Consider the following 16692-nt stretch of genomic DNA (forward strand, 5'->3'; position numbering starts at 1 on the left):
TCCAATTCATGCTGTTAATATTTTTCCCACTTGAGAATCGTAACTCCTAGTCTCTGACTTTTTTATACCAAACACATGGAACAGCTCTAGGGGAAGCCAGCATTGATCTAGGTATAGCAATAGATGGAGCATGACAATGATAGGAAGATCTGGTGGCTTCCATTTCAGGTGTTGGTGCCTTTTGTCTCTGCCATAAATTCCTTTTGGTTCAAACTCCCTTTCTGTTTCTTGTCTCCCTGATAGTTTGTGAGAAATGTACTAAATCTCATATTGAGTTATACAGAAGAGAGATGCACAGAAAGCAGTAATAAGGTGATACTCTGACTAATGGCCAATTTCTTAAAATTTCAGTGATAAAAAGCATGTGGACTGGGTCAAGGCCTATATAAGCTTCTGGACTGAACTTCAGGCATATATCAAAGCAAACCACACCACAGGGCTTTCATGGAACAAAAGTGTGAGTACTCCTTTCTTTTAATACAGTAAAATTTGGTATTAAATTGTTTTGCTCACTAGATTATTGCATTTTCACCACTTGGGGTTGCTCAGTCAAGATTGATACAGTTCACTGATGTCAGCTCATGAAAACTGTATGCTACAGTTGAAAACAGTGCCAATGTCTTTGAATGTCACAGTGCCAAGGTAATGGTTGCTAGCCAGTGATTTATAATTTGATATACCCCACTTGTGGTGAACCATTGCCGTGGGCTAAATGACTTTGCTTGGTCATTGTGGCTGCCTGCTTCTGTTGTCAGATAGCTGTCAGTGTTATCTTTGGTCAATGCAATTTTGATATCCTTACCCAAGGGGATGTTGGAGCAATTAGTCCAATTCACTTACTCCCCACCTTAAAATAAGGTAACAGTACAGATTAGGAATCAACAAACAATCTGCTGGTGGAACTCCAGTTCGGACAGCATCTGTGGGAGGAAAGAAATTGTTGATGTTTCGGGTCGAAACCCTGCATCAGGACAGATGCTGCCCACCCTGCTGAGTTCCTCCAGCAGATTGTTGCTCCAGATTCCAGCATCTGCAGTCTCTTGCGTCTCCAGATTAGGAATCAGACCTTGGATGTTCTGATTTAATACTGCTGCTGCTGCTGCTGCGAATATATTCATTCCAAAACTGATTTGAGGGAAAGAGAAGCATGGGTGAAATGGAAGTGGCCATTTTCCAGGGGTGTATTCTTAAGCTGCAGAAATGGCAGCAAGGGAAAGTACATTAAATGGAATAAATATTCTTTTGCTACTGTAGTTTGCTGTTTGCTATTGTTCAAAAATTTCAAATAAGAGTTGACGGAATGAGAGGGAATAAACCGGAGTACAAGGAAGTGAGAGGTGGAATGGGACAAATGGGATTACTCAACTGGGAGCTGGGAGAGACCTGATGGGCCAAATTGCCTCTCATTTTTTTCCTGTTGTTACAAGTACAAGATCTATTTGGAAGTCTTTCTCATTTGCAGTGATTATTGGACTTGATATTATGGTTAAACTTCTCTAAATTTTGTATCATCAATGTTCATTGACACTTTTATCTTAACATATGGTTTGGAAAAGTGTAATTCTTTATCCCATTTTCATCCTTCAAGGGTCGGATAGCTACTGCCTTTCATTCTGCCCCAGCATTGGGAGGAGCTCCTCCTCCCCCTCCTGGACCACCACCACCTGACACTTCTTGCTCAGCTTCTACAGAAAATACTAGTTCACGATCAGCTCTATTTGCTGACCTTAACAAGGGAGCTGATATTACTAGTAGTAAGTAATACACAGTGAGTTTGTTGTTGGTATTTAATTTGTAAGCACCGTCCTAATGTAAATGAATGACAATGTTTGCAGTTATTTCAGAATTCTAATGTTTGGACCATAAGAAGGATAGATTATCCTTAGTTTCCTTTTTTGAGAAAGGGGTAAATAATATTTGTTTGAAATGACATGTTGCTAAATACATAGCTGTTTCCTTGCAAAATTGTTGAGGTGTCCATTATCTTTATGGGAAATGTAATGAACAGTAACAACCCTGCATACACTAAGCATCTATAAAGTAACCATTTGGATTAAATAAAAGTTGAAATGTCTTCTCATTCCTCCTCCAGACCCTCCACCAGAGAAATTGTGGGAGCAGGTTGCAAAATCCCAATAATTTTAGTTTATTGAAATTGAAATAGTTTATTGTGTTGGAATTAATTTCTTCAAACTAGGATGGGGAGGGAGTCTATATAATTTTGAGTTTTTGAGCATTAGCATTTATTTTAGTGTGTTAATGGAATTGAGTTCAGTTCACGTCACTGGTCAACAGGTTGCTGACATACTGACAGGACTTGTATTTGAAAGTGATTCTGACAGCTTCCACAGAAGGACACATCCAATTGGGAAGTTTTGGGGGAAATAATTGCACAATTAACCTTGTGCAACTTGCTGTTTATTAGACATTGAGTTGAAAGCAGAAGAAGAGAATGAATAAGTTAACCTACTTCCACTCAGACTTCCAATATGAACTTAATACTGTGGAGGAAAAGGTCCACAGTTTGCATAGGTATTGTATGCAGAGCTAATACAGGAAATGAGAGAGGTTCTCTTGTGCTAAAGAACAAGGTATTCAAATTGTGGCCTTCGTGTGCTTTCCATAAGCCTTAGAAATCAGATCCATAAAGACTGGCTAATTCATCAGATGTTTGCTTTCATGTTGAATTGTTTATTGAATTCCCAGTAATGGGGAGATTTGTGAAATGACCTTTTGGTGCTTGTATTTCAGAAGTAAATTCTAAATTAAGATAAGAAACCTTTAAGTTTCTGCAACATGTAAATAGGAAATATTGATTTTCATTTTTAATTTGTTGCCCGTGAGGCTCCATAGATGTACAGAGCCAAAAGAAATTGAATACTCTTCTGTAATTTTATTTCCTACAAGTACTAACGCTGTTTCCTTTGGATGGAAATCTATGATTGATATGGCCTACACTCCATCAGGCAATGCATTCAAGATGCTAACCACTTGCTGTGCTTTTGAAATTTAAAAAAAATCTTAAGCCTTTGGTTCTTTTGCTATTTACAGTAAATGTTTGTGGTCTTCACTCCTCCACATATGAACAGTTTCTTCTCATTTATTCTGTGGACCAGGACACCTGTTATGTAATCTCCCAACCTCTGCTCCAAGGAGAGCCAGTCCATCTTCAACCTTTCCAATGTAACACAAATTTTATACCTGCTAGCATTTTAGATTTTCTTTTGCACCCACTCCGCTTTCGCATCCTTCCTTCCTGAGCGGTGACTAAAATAAATGCACCAATGAGTTATACCTAAACTGATGTTTCATACCTTAATTGTTCTATTCATTTGCTTATGAAACCATGAATCCCATATGCTTTTTAAACCATTTTTACCCATCTTGCCCTGCTATTTTTGGAATTAAATGGAATAAACTGCAAGATCTTTCACTTCCTTTATCTTGCTCCATGAAGTATACTGTATATCATTTTACACATTTCTGCATTGTCTTTACATTCAGTAGCCTGTCCTGATGAAAGTCTATCACTGTCTTTCTCATTGTACACTCTGCTTCCAAGATTTGAATGAATGGCAGATTTTGAATTTGTCTCCTATACATTCAAATCCAAGCAAGTAATATTTATCAGGAAAAGCAGTTATTCCTCCACTGGCCCCAGAGAAACTACCTTCCTCCCTCCATTCTTTAAAACAGCAGTTCACTACAGCTCTTTTGTGTCCCTGATACAACTGCTTATCCATTGCTGCCATTACTACTTTTATTCTTTGTACTTTAATCTTGCCAGCACTTTAGCAAAAGCCATTCAGAAGCTGGTAATGCACCACATCAACCTTGTTGCTGCCCTCTTTATTTATGTCATATAGCTTGGAAATAGGCCCTTTGGCCCACTGAGTCCATCAAGCACCCATTTATACTGATCAGTTTATTCTCCCCATATTCCCTATATGTCCATCAACCATCTCCCCCCTCCTCCCCAATTCTACCACTCACCTACACACCAGGGGCAACCTACTGAACAATTAACTAATAAAATCTTAACAGGCAAGTTGAATGTAAGTTTTTTTTTAATCATGTCAGGTAATTCCATGCAACTTGCATTAGCTAATCCATTTTTGTCCCAGTGACTATTAACTTTGTCCCAAATTGTTCTAAAAGCTTTGCTTTCCTACCACAGCCGAAACCAAGGTTAACCTGACTGACTTAGTTACTGGATTTGTTCTTACTTTTTCGTTTAAACAGTTGCGATTCTGCAATCTTCTGACACTGTCCTCTGATGATTAGAAGAGTATGACCACTACTTTTACAATCTCCTCCCTTCTCTCAGCAACCTATAATGCATCCCATCTAGAACTGACGACGTATCTAGTTTAGATGTATCCAGTTTTTCTAGTAACTATTCTATCAATTTTTACCCACCTTGACTACTGCCTCTTCTATGACATTGGGCAGTGTCTTCCTTGGTAAAGGCAGATATCCCAAGTACTCAAGTAGTATCTCAACCATGCCCTCTGCATGTGGTCCCTAATCAAACTCTCCCCTCTAAGTATCTTATTCAAATGCATAGGAAAGGTTATGAACTAAAATGTTCCAGAAAAGCACAACTTGATTATGCTGTAAACATTTGTTAATTCAGGGCTGAAGCATGTGCCGGATAGCAGCAAAACCCACAAGAATCCTGCATTAAGAAGTGTAGGTGGAACTACCCCTGCTGGACCAACACCATTCAAAGCGGCTACTCCATCAGTGAAGCCAGCAGCTAAGAAAGAGCCACCCAAGCTGGAACTGCAAGGAAAGAAATGGGTAGTGGTAAGTTATCAAACTTATCTCAAAATAATCCATTATTCCAGAAATGATTTCAGAAGGACTGGAAAATCAGTTTCCAGTATTTGCTCAGCTGATTTTTGGCTGAATTTCCAAAGAGCCCTGGTTGATTTTGGTACCCTAAAGTAAAGTAAATATTCATCAGCTTTGTGCTCTAAAGGGTTACCCTGTGACCACTATTATAATGACCAGGTCTGTGATTGTCAATGGAGGCCATTAGAGTGCTGAAAAGGAAAGGGGGAGGTTTTGTGAGTGTGTAGACTCAAATATTGGGGAAAGCGGGTGGTGTGGAAGAGCTGGTACAAGGGCTTTGAGAGATCTTAAAAACCAGGATGACATTATTAAATTTGAAAATTGTGGGAGATGGGGGAGGGGGTTTGGATGTGATGGTAGATGGGCAGAGACGGTTGGCCAATGCAGTGGTAGGTGAGGTACAGCAAGTTGTTTGAGGATGGGAGGCCAATCAAGACAATATTGAAGTAATTGAGTTTGAGATGACAATTGCATGTATAAGGGTGTGGATGGGCTGAAATAGAAGTTGTATACAAGTTGTAAACAAAAAACCTGAAAACTAGTTAATTCCTATTTTAAGTTTAACTAACCCAGTATATCAATGGGACCAAGAATTTGCATGGAAAAGTTGTGCAGAGCCTCTGACTGATCATCTAGTAACCCACCAGCTGGAAGTTTGCCTCTGTGGAAGGCTGGTGACTGTAAAATTTGACTGAACCATGGTGCTCATGTAAAAAGGTAGTCAAAGGGCATATATTTCAAGAATGATGATTTCACTGGGCTAACATAGGGTGACTGGAGGTGTGGAACTATCCCTTATTAAGGAGCTATTAGGAGCAGACAAAAAACAACTTGGGCAATATTGTAAGAAACATTGTTGCACATGGATATTTTGTTTGGGAAGTTTTTGTAATGTTTCATATTTATAATTCTGAAGTCTTTGAACACTGAATTGTAAGCCAGCAATTTAACGTTTATTCATGAATTAAATGAATGAATAAGTTACAATACATTAGTCATTTACAAAGTGTTTTCACATTATCTTTCATGTGAAGTGGTTTAAGGTTATTCTCTGCTTATAGGAAAACCAAGAGAATGTCAGTAACCTTGTTATTCAGGACACTGAATTGAAGCAGGTTGTGTATGTGTATGAATGTGTACGCTCCACTCTTACTATCAAAGGGAAGATCAACTCCATCACTATCGGTAAGCAGAAACATGCAAGGGTCAAAACTTCAGCTACTTTAAGATCTTTAAGTACGTTTTAGCACTAAGATTGCTTTTGCTCAATTTAAAAAGAAATGATGCGATGGTCTATCTTCCTTTCATCAGGTGAACAAATTAATGGACTTGTATGGCGGCATGCGACTTCTCTCCTAAGACAATCCCTCTCACAAACTTTGCTCCTTAGCCAGCACCTGTATCCTTTCCTTTGCAACTGAAACTGAACCAGACTCTGGTGCCACATTTGAACTAGAGTTGCATCTATTTCCACTTTGCCCTGACTCTCCTACTGTTGAAATGCTCACCTTTTCCTTGCTTATCTACACTGGCTCCCAGTCAAACAACAAATTGATTTTAAAATTCTCATTCTTTTCAAGACAGTTTAGTTTTCTATTTCATATAGCTTGAGATTGATTATCTACCTTCTCCCTCTGGGTGTTTCCTTGTTCTTTCAAGGAGAGTCTTCTGTAATTTATCACCAGGCGGTACATAACTGAGGTGTGCTGTCTTTAAATTAGTTTCTTTGTAGTGATGTACTCAGTCTTAGAGTTATGGGAAACTCATTGCATGCAGTTTTCGAAAGAAAAGGCTCATTTTCAGTGTTGTAACAATTTTGGAATAAATTTATGCCTTCTATTTGCCTCATTTGTTTGCTATTTTCAAGTTTAATAAAGTGGAGAACTTTCATATTTGTGTAGAAATATTCTTATTTTATTCTCCACATTGGTTAATTGTATACTAGTTTATCTTGTGCATCAATTGAAAGGCTTCTCCCTGCACATTAGTATACTTCAGTGAACAGCTGAGCTACTCAGGCGAGTAAGTTGCTAGATTCATCTGAATTACCTGACATTCTTCAGTAGATCTTGAGGTGCTACCATTTCACCTTAATGTACAGTGCTTAAATGTAGCTAATTATGTAGTCAGTGCTTAGAAGATTTTGCAAAATGTCTCTGGCATCCATGCCAGAAATTGTAAGCATCATGAAGCAGACTTGATAATGATGAAGTGAACTTTCTTAATACTTAAAATGTAGCTCTCTACACCCTGATGAAGATCCTGTTGCTTTTTGTTTTACAGATAACTGTAAAAAACTGGGTCTTGTTTTTGATGATGTTGTTGGAATTGTGGAGATCATTAATTCCAAGGATGTGAAAATTCAGGTAATTGAAACAAGGGAAGAAGAAAAACCTACTGTATCTACTGGAACACTAAAATCAATTCATTCAGTGTTCTCACTGATATTTACCTTCCAACACTGGTCACTAAAATGGCGTCAGTATCCACATGTACATTGGTGGGCTTCAGCTTCCCACCATCTCCTTTGATCCATCTACTGTTTTACAAATGACTGACTCTGTCTTAGAGGGGCAGAAGTTTCTTTGAACTTAATATTTGGAGGACTAAAGTAATTGCCTTCCATTCCTGTCACAAGTTCCGCTCCTTGGCCATCAACTGTATCCTTTCCCTTGGAACTGAAACTGAACCAGACTCTTGGGCATCATATTTGGACCTGAGTTATATTTCTGCCACTTTCCACCTTATTTGACTCTGCCCTGCCTCATCTTGCCTGCTGTAAAAATGCTCATCTTTTGCTTGCATACCTACCCTGGAATCCAGACAAACAACAAATTGACTTTAAAATTCTTATTCTTTTCAAATCCCTCCATGATTTCACCTCTTCAATTAAGAGATTTCTAATCTCCTCCATCGCTATAACTGTCAGACATCTATGGTGCTCTAATTCTGCCACTTATCTCTGGATTTATTTGCTTCACTGTCAGCCATTGCCAAGGCTCTAGACTCTGCCTCTCTACCTGTGTCCTCTGTGACACTTCTTAAAACCTATTCATTCACTTGTGGGGTCATCTTCCTCATTACTTTGTGTGAATCAGTGTATATATTTTGTAGACAAAAAGATGTTAAAGATACTTCAGCCATGTTCAGTCTTTGGGTCTTATGGGAACCTTTGTGTAAACAGACCAGAAAATGAAACAAGTTTACAATTTAAGGACACATGACCCAATGATTCTCTAGCACAGAGCAAACACATCAACTACAGGAATTGTAATTGTGTTCCATTAATTCCTGTGTATATCAACTAGCTGTACTATTTTTGAAATCCTGCAACCTTATTCTTCTATGTAAATATGAATTCTAAGATGATTACAAGTTGTAATTGTCAATTTAAAAGTTTTTCATGTTTTTTTTTACATAAAGTTCAACCCCAAAATCTGGGCTAGATTCAGAATAAGTTAGTATGATATTGAACATAATTTGCTCAGCAAAAGAAATGAGTTCCCCTTTTGGAAGAAGGTGATGCAGTATTGCTTTATCTCCATTCACAGGCATGTTTCTGGTACTTGCCTTTAGATTTGTATCTAACACATTAGTTTGGTTTCCGCTGTTGGCAGTGAACTGCCTGCTGACCTGAAAAAAAAGTGGACCTTCTGACATGACTTCCCTTCTAGTATTACTGTCAGCATCAGTTCTTGGAATTGTGTGTGTCTGGCAAAAATGAGGTCAATAAGCTGATTGTGTGGCCAGGAGAGGAACTCCCAATCTTTTTATTAGTTTTCAAATTAATACAGATTAATATATAACATTGATGTTTGTACATGTAATACAGAGATTTCAGGAGAACAATCATGGCATAGATAAAGAACAAAATATAAAAATCTGTAGATTCAACTATCTCTCAGTAAATGAATATAATAAAAGGAAAGAAAAAGATTTATTGTATAAATAAGAGAGAAAAAAATCCCCAAATCAATAAGAAAAATTATAAACCAGGTTAGGTGCCCTTAAACTGTTTCACATCATTCAGTGAGAATTTTTTTTTTTACAATAATAGTTTGTAGTTTTAAGTTCTCATCAATTCCTAGCCTTCTCTGCTATCAGTTGAAGTCAGTGAAGGAGCAGAGATTACTCACATCAGCTTACACATTTGTGTTTAACTGTGCATGTGCAAAGTCAAAGTTAGTGAATTTCATGTATGTTGTGGTTGTATTTGTCAGTACAATAAAAATCTGGGCCACTTATTATCAAAAGTGGAGAACATTTTGTGATATGGAAGATAATTGTGCAAAGAGGAACAACTGTAATGATTAGCAAAGAATGTCTTCTTTCTTAGTTCTTAAGAACCCCTGTCTTTGCTGTGATTCCAAAGATGAAAGACCATGTGCTGCAATTTAAAATGTATATAGTAATTCCTAAACATGGTCCAATACCCTCTAAATTCCTTTCAATACTGGAAGTAACATCCAGAGGTGCATACACAATGTGATAATAGCATGCAAGTGCAGCACCAAGCATCTGTGCTGATAGAAATGATCCAAACACTGGATCGTTTTGCAAGGATCCAATGTAAAAATTAAAGTGAGGAGGGTTTTTATTTTTAGTTAATTGTGTCTGGAGTCTACCAGTTTGAAAAAATGTTCAGGTTTGATGGTCTTCAGTAGCTAATAATGTCCATTTTCAATTAAATAGGGGAGATGCATAAGCAAACTGTATAATTTGGAATTCTAAGCCTATCACCACACTTTATTCACATTTCGATGATTTGGGTCTTTTAGTTTAACATTTTCCAAAAGGCAGCCTTAATCATTTTCAGAAGCTTGCTGTATGTGCAAAATCCACATTCAAAGTGGTTCTGTGATTTTTTTTTTCTTCCATAGGTGTTGGGTAAAGTGCCAACTATATCTATCAATAAGACTGATGGCTGCCACATCTACCTTAGTAAGGATTCTCTCACCTGTGAGATTGTCAGTGCCAAATCCTCTGAGATGAATATCTTGATTCCTGAAAAGGATGATTTTGTAAGTGCAATTTGCTCATCTTTAAAAATTGTATATTTATGAGAGTGACTTACTATCCCATTGAAGACAGTAGATGAGCAAAAGTTTATTGCTTTCATGTTTATCCTTCCTTCCTTGCCTCCCTGAAGTGTAGTGCAAATATGATACTTTTTTTAAAAAAGCCAGTTTAGAATGGTACACAAATATTTGATTCTTGGAATTTGAACAGATTGCTGCAATGGGACATGGTAACTACATGTCAAAATGTAATCCATGTTCAATGATTTGTGCATTTGATTGCAACTTGGGCATTCAGATTCGACATGCACTTATTAGGCAAGAATCTTTTCTATATCTCCAGGCCCTCAGAATTTAAAGGTTAACCAGTCAAGTTCATCTCAATATATTCAAGTACCTTAGAAAATAGGTAAATTGAACGACAAGGTTCACATTGAGGCTTCCACATAGAGTCATAGAACAATACAGCATGGATATAGGCCCTTCGGCCCAACAAGTCCATGCCAACCATGTTGTCCATCTAGCTAGTCCCAATTTCCTGCATTCAGTCTATATCCCTCCAGGCCCCTCCCCTTCATGTACCTATTTAAGTGCTTCTTAAATGATAACTGCCTTAACCACTTCCTCTGGCAGTTCATTCCATATACTCACCACTCTGTTGAAAAGACTGTTACTGTCCACCCTATGGCTCTCTTAATTCTAAACACTTCTATAATGTCTCTTCCCCCCCCCCCCCCCCCCCCCCCAATTTTCCTATGTTCCAAGTGATAAAGACCTAGCCTTGCCAACCCCTCCCTATAACTCGGGCCCTGTGGTCCTAGTAACATCCTTGTAAATCTTTTCTGCACTCCTTCCTGTTTAACTATGTCTTTCCTATAACAAGGTGACCAAAACTGTATTCCAAGTGCGGCCTCACCAACAACATATACAACTGCAACGATGTCCCAACAACTCCTGTTCTCATTGGCCTGACTGATGAAGGCCAATGTGCTAAGTGCCTTTTTCACCACCCTGTCTACCTGTAATGCCACTTGCATTGAACTCTGCACTTACACTCATCGGTCCCTCTGTTCCATTAGTACAAGTCCTACGCTAGTTTGACTTTCCAAAATGCATCACCTCACACTTATCTGTATTGAAATCCATTTGCCACTCCTCAGCCCACTTCCCTAACTGATCAAGATCCCCTTGTAATCTATGATAACCTTCACTATCAAAACCACCACCTAATTTCATGTCATCTGCAAACTTACTGATCAAGCCTCATTATTTATATAAATGACTTGGGTGTGAATGCACAAGGGTCCCAACACCAACCCCTGCAGCACACTACTAGTCACTGGCCTCCATTCCAAGCAACAACCTTCAACTGCCACCCTCTGCTTCCTACCTCCGGGCCAATTTTGAATCCACCTAACTAGTTCTTCCTGGATTGAATGGGACCCAACCTTCCCAACCAGCCTGCTATGCAGGACCTTGCTGAAGTCCAAATAGACAGTACCCACTGTGCTCCCCTCATCTACCCTTTTGGTTACTTCTTCAAAGAACTCTTTAAAAAAAAATTTCATCAAGCACAACTTTCTATGTACAAAGTCATGCTGACTCCTCCTCATAAGACTGTCTGTCCAAATGCTGGTAGATCCTGTCCCTCAGAATATCTTCCAGTAACTTCCCCACCACTGATGGCTGACCAACCTGTAGTTCCCTGGCTTCTCCTTGCTATCCTTAAACAATGGAACAACATTAGCCATCTTCCAGTCTTTGGGAACCTCACCTGTGGTTAACATGTTCCAGAACTGGGAATGTAGGCTGAAGTATAGTTAAATAAATGAATGGATATACTACACAGGGGAGCAGCACCTGTGAACATTTTGGGAATATCAGGGGTTAAATTGCATGGAATCCCAAGAGAGCTGGCTGATGGAATACACAATTGATAGTAGAAAGCAGAGGGAGATGATGGAAGGTTGTTTCTTGGACTGGAGGCCTGTGACTAGTGGTGTGCCTCAGGTCAGTGCTGGGCCAATTGTTGTTTGTCATCTATAATCAATGATTTGGATAAGAATGTACAAGGCATGTTAGTAAGTTTGCAGATGACACTAAAGTAGGTGGTATAGCGGACAATGAAGGTTATCAATAATTACAGGGGGATCTTGATCAGCTGAGTAAGTGGGCTGAGAAATGGAAAATGGTGTTTAACAAGTATGAGGTGTTGCATTTTGGAAAGTCAAATCCAGGTAGGACTTTCACAGTGAATGACAGGGCCCTGGGGAGTGCTGTAGAATAGCGGGACCTTGGAGTACATGGTCCATCGACAATTGAGTCTTAGGTAGACAGGGTGGTGAAAGCACACACTGGTCTTCAAAAGTCAGGGCATTGAGCATAAATGTTGGGAGGTCATGGTGCGGTTGTACAAGACACTGGTGAGGCCGTGTTGTGTTCAGTTTTGGTCGTCCTGCTATAGGAAAGATATTATTAAACTGGAAAGAGTGCAGAAAAGATTTACAAGGATGCTGCCAGAACTTGAGGGACTGAGTTACAGGGAGAGGTTGGACAGGCTAGGACTTTATTCCTTGGAGTGTAGGAGATTGAGGTATGATCTTTGTATAAAATCATGGGGGCATAGAAAGGATGAATACACTCAGCTTTTTTCTGCAGAATTAGGGAATCGAGAACTAGAGGCATGGGTTTAAAATGAGGGGAAAAATTTAAATCTGAATTTGAGGGGCAAATTTTTTATTAATATATACAAAGGGTGGTATCAGCTGCCAGAGGAAGTGGTTGAGGCAGATACAATAACGACTCTTAAGAGACAGTTGGACAGGTACATGGATAGGAAAGGTTTAGAAGGTTATGGGCCAAACACTGGCAAATGGGACTTAGCTTGGATGGTGCATCTTAGTCGGCATAGACCAGTTGGGCTGAAGGGCTTGTTTCCGTGTTGTATAACTGACTGCTATAGACCAGGACTCTTAATACATTATGGTTAAGTTTGTTTTACTCATACTAAGTCTAAATCTAACTGACAGTATGGGATGACTGGCTTTTCAATCACCCCTTAATCATGTGTGTTCTGAGCCAAATGAAATGCCATGATTCTGGAAGTAGTTGGTATAGAAAATATTCACTCATTTTTAATTTTAATAGGCGGAATACCCTATTCCAGAACAATTCAAGACCGTCTGGAGCGGAGATAAACTGGTGACCACAGTAACTGAAATAAGTGGTTAAATGTATGGATCCTGGGGACTTTAACCCACAGGCATGGTCTTAATGTTGTTGCTAGTCATGAGCCTGATTAATCTGTAGAAGCAACAAGCTAACTTTCTGCACAATCTACTCTTAGTTTTTGTCCTATCACTCCACACGAGAGGTACTTATTCTAATATGCCATATACCTCAATACTGGAATTGCCCTTTCCAGTGTAAAATGGCCTAAGGCAGCTGGATTAGAGCATGATGGCTGCTGTCTAGAAAAATCTGTCAGTGCAAATACATATTTATGAATCTATGGGAGTGGGAACAGTGTGGAGATGGAAATAATTGGAAAGAGATTTTATGAGTGAGTATAGTGCACCAAAATACAGTTTACAACAGACAAACATTGCTGAGCTCTTAATTGGCTGGGGGAGGAGAGAGGCTTTTATGAAATCTCTTGGTCTGTCTTAAAGAAATTATTTCTAAAATTTGTAATGCACGCATACCAGACTAATCTTAAGCCCTGCCAAATAGGTGTAGATGAGTTCTAATATGCAATTACAATTTTCTTTAATTTCTACTTGCTATGTGCCTCTTGCTTTGATTAATTAGGCTTTCAGACTGCTTTTTGGAAGATCCATTGCTTTTGACTTCAAGTGAAATTCTATTCACTGCACTACTAGGATTGTTTTTTATCCTTTGAAACTATATATAGTCCAGTGTGCACAACTGTAACCCATTCGTGGGTAAGAACTTCCTTCCATGAACCAGATCAAAATTTGTGAAAGGTTGAGATCCTCAATTTATTTTTGTGCAGATAGCTTTCCAGTTTTGTGATCTAAACTTAATCCTAAAAATATATCCGTCTAATTAGATGTGGGTACGGGTGGGTTACTCTAAAGTAGCTCTTAAACATTCCATGGCTTCAAAACCAAATGAGGACTTCCTATGAACATGCAAACTGCATTTTCTCTCTCAATTTTTAAAATCAGTAACATCACAGATTATACTTTGACAATTTGATTGACCTAGATTTTATTTCTCGCATAGTTGTGGGCTGAAGTTGGGATCCTGATGTGGTTTGTCCTCTTGTCTCAAAATAATTTAAATATTAAACTTTGTTCACCTTTTCTCAGGGTCTAATTCCTGCTGATTTGGGTAAAAGTCTGATTTGCATCAGCATTTTGAACATTTGAGTTCTGGTGCCTGCTTTCAGATGATTTGGGGGGGGGGGGGGGGGGGGGCAGTTTCTTCTATAAAGTTCTGTCTAAAAAAATTATTCTATTGCCCACTTGAATCAATTTGGTTCCTCTCTGCAGTGTTAAGTAATTTGAGTTTCAGTAGACAAAAATTTTTCTCTGGTTTTTAAACATTTCAGCACTGGTTGCACAATATATGGTCACTTTTTTCCTTTCATTTTAACTTGTTTTACTGGTAAAAACAGCGTCAGATAATTCAAGCATTCCTTTTTTTTAGTGCTTGTTTTCATATTCTGTGATTGGCTCTAGATCTATTATGCTTCATTTTAGCTATTTTTCAAAAATATCAATGTTGTACTAATGGCTGGGGAAGTAATTGGGGCCTTACATGGTGTATATTAATTTCTGAATGGACCACTGAACTCTGTGATTATGGTGTGTTGTATGACTTCTGTGGGGTTATTTTGCAGTCTTGGTACAAGTTTGCAAATCTATAATTGTGGGAATTTACCAGATGAATGTGCTGTGATCATGTATGGCTACAGTAGGGTTGCAAAGCTGCTACAGTAATTTATATAAAGATTGTAGCAGTTAAATTAGGTTAATGTAATTGCCCCTGAACTGGTTGCCATTTGAGATATGCAATTGACTTTACATTTAAAGTGAACTTGCTCAGAGGACAGTTCTTGTTCTCTGTGAATTATTGCCCCTCCATCATGCAGGATATTACTAGCAGATTGATGTTAACAGCCTCTTTTTGCTAAATTGTATGTTCTAAACCTGATTATCAATGTCCCTGTATCAATTTGCAAAGTTTGTTATATACAAGAGGGATCAAACTCAGTTCTTGCTATACTTACGGTTACTATTCTATCTTAAATACATCAGGAATTAAACTGCAAAATAAAGTTTGCCAACTCGCTTATAAATTTTCACGTTCTATGTTGTCTTCATTTGTTCAAGGTTGCAGATGTAACATGGTGGGGTGGGTGAACCAAAGTTTAAGAGCTTTTTTTATATAAATAGACTTGTAATTATTTTGATAACATTTCCATAATCAAATACCATTAATATTGTACACTTAATTGGGTTCATGATTTGCAGAGCTTGAACAGGAATTCTTGCAGTCCTAAACTAGCCCTTACTGCCAAGATTCCACCAATCTTGTCAAGAGACCTACTTATCAGACCACATACATTCTCATCCAAGTCACTTAAATATGACAAACAACAAGGGTCCCAGCACCAGTCCCTGCAGTGCACCACTGGTTACTGACTTCCAGTGAGAAAAACAACCCTCTGCTTCCTATCACCATCAATTTTGGATCCAGTTTGCCAAAACATCTTGTATCCCAAACTTTCTGGTCAAGCCTGCCATGTGGGATCTTGTCAAAAGCCTTGCTAAAGTCTACCACCTTTATTTCAATCTTCTTTGTAACCTCCTCAAAAAAACGAGGCAGGATTTCCCAAGCACAAAACCATGCTGACTGAGTCCCTGCTTTTACAATTAATCAAATCCCTAAGAATTTTCTTTAATAGTTTCCCTACTACTGACAAGATGCACTGGTCTGTAGTTTCCTGGTTTATCCTGACAACCCTTAAATTTGGGAACAACTATAACCTCCAGTCTTCTGGTACTTCACCTGTGGCTAAAAATGATGCAAAAATCTCCCTCAGAGCCCCAGCAATCTCCTCTTCACACAACACCCTGGAATGGATTTCATCAGGCACTAGGGATTTGTCCACCTTAATGTGCATCAGTATCTCCAACACTTCCTCTTTCCTAATGCACATGTTCTAGACTATTGGTCTACACCTCCCCTAACTTTCTTTCCTTCTCTCTGGTGAATACTGACAAAGCATTCAGGGCATCATACATATCCCCTGGCTCCAAACAACGACTCTCCTTTTGTCCCCAAGGTAACTTGCTCTTTCCCTACCTACCCTCTTGCTTCTAATAAGGTTTTGAAATTCTTTGGCCAGGGTTATTTCATGTCCCCTCACCCTCCTTGCTGCTTTAAGATTTCTCCTATATCCACTGCTTAAACCTCAAAGCACTCACTTGACAACAATTTTTCATACTTGAGATGCACTTCCTTTTTCCTGATCAAACCCTCAATTTCCTTTGATAACCAAGATTCCTAATCTTGCCATCTTTGCTTTTTCCCCTTGCAGGGGCATGCTGACTCTGGACACTTACTATTTTGCTTTTAAACACCTCCCACTTACTGGAGGACATTTTTACCTCTAGCAGCTGCTCCCAATAAACTTTTGCCAGGTCAAACCTTGATCACAGCTGTCATTCAGAACCATGTAAAAATTGTTGCCAATGAAAAAGTAGTTAAACATGAAACAAAACTACAAATAATTGCAAAACAGGACTTGCTTTGCTCTTTCCTTCCCCACAGCCCAACAATGTAC

The 16692-nt window shown here is 38.7% G+C and overlaps 1 protein-coding gene across 4 annotated transcripts in view; it reads left to right on the top strand.

Annotated features, from left to right (window-relative positions):
• cap1 (CAP, adenylate cyclase-associated protein 1 (yeast)) overlaps positions 1-15201 on the top strand; it is a 36979-nt gene extending 21778 nt beyond the window's left edge. For all 4 annotated transcript variants that reach the window (XM_052036258.1, XM_052036261.1, XM_052036260.1 and 1 more), the window contains exons 7-13: positions 352-457; positions 1589-1754; positions 4637-4809; positions 5919-6042; positions 7141-7223; positions 9738-9878; positions 13023-15201. In XM_052036258.1, the coding sequence (XP_051892218.1) occupies positions 352-457; positions 1589-1754; positions 4637-4809; positions 5919-6042; positions 7141-7223; positions 9738-9878; positions 13023-13106 (877 nt within the window). In that variant the 3' untranslated portion in view covers positions 13107-15201. The remainder of the gene's footprint in view (positions 1-351; positions 458-1588; positions 1755-4636; positions 4810-5918; positions 6043-7140; positions 7224-9737; positions 9879-13022) is intronic.
• Positions 15202-16692: the final 1491 nt, after the last annotated feature.

Source organism: Pristis pectinata, chromosome 22 (assembly GCF_009764475.1).
Source record: "Pristis pectinata isolate sPriPec2 chromosome 22, sPriPec2.1.pri, whole genome shotgun sequence".
NCBI lineage: Eukaryota > Metazoa > Chordata > Chondrichthyes > Rhinopristiformes > Pristidae > Pristis > Pristis pectinata.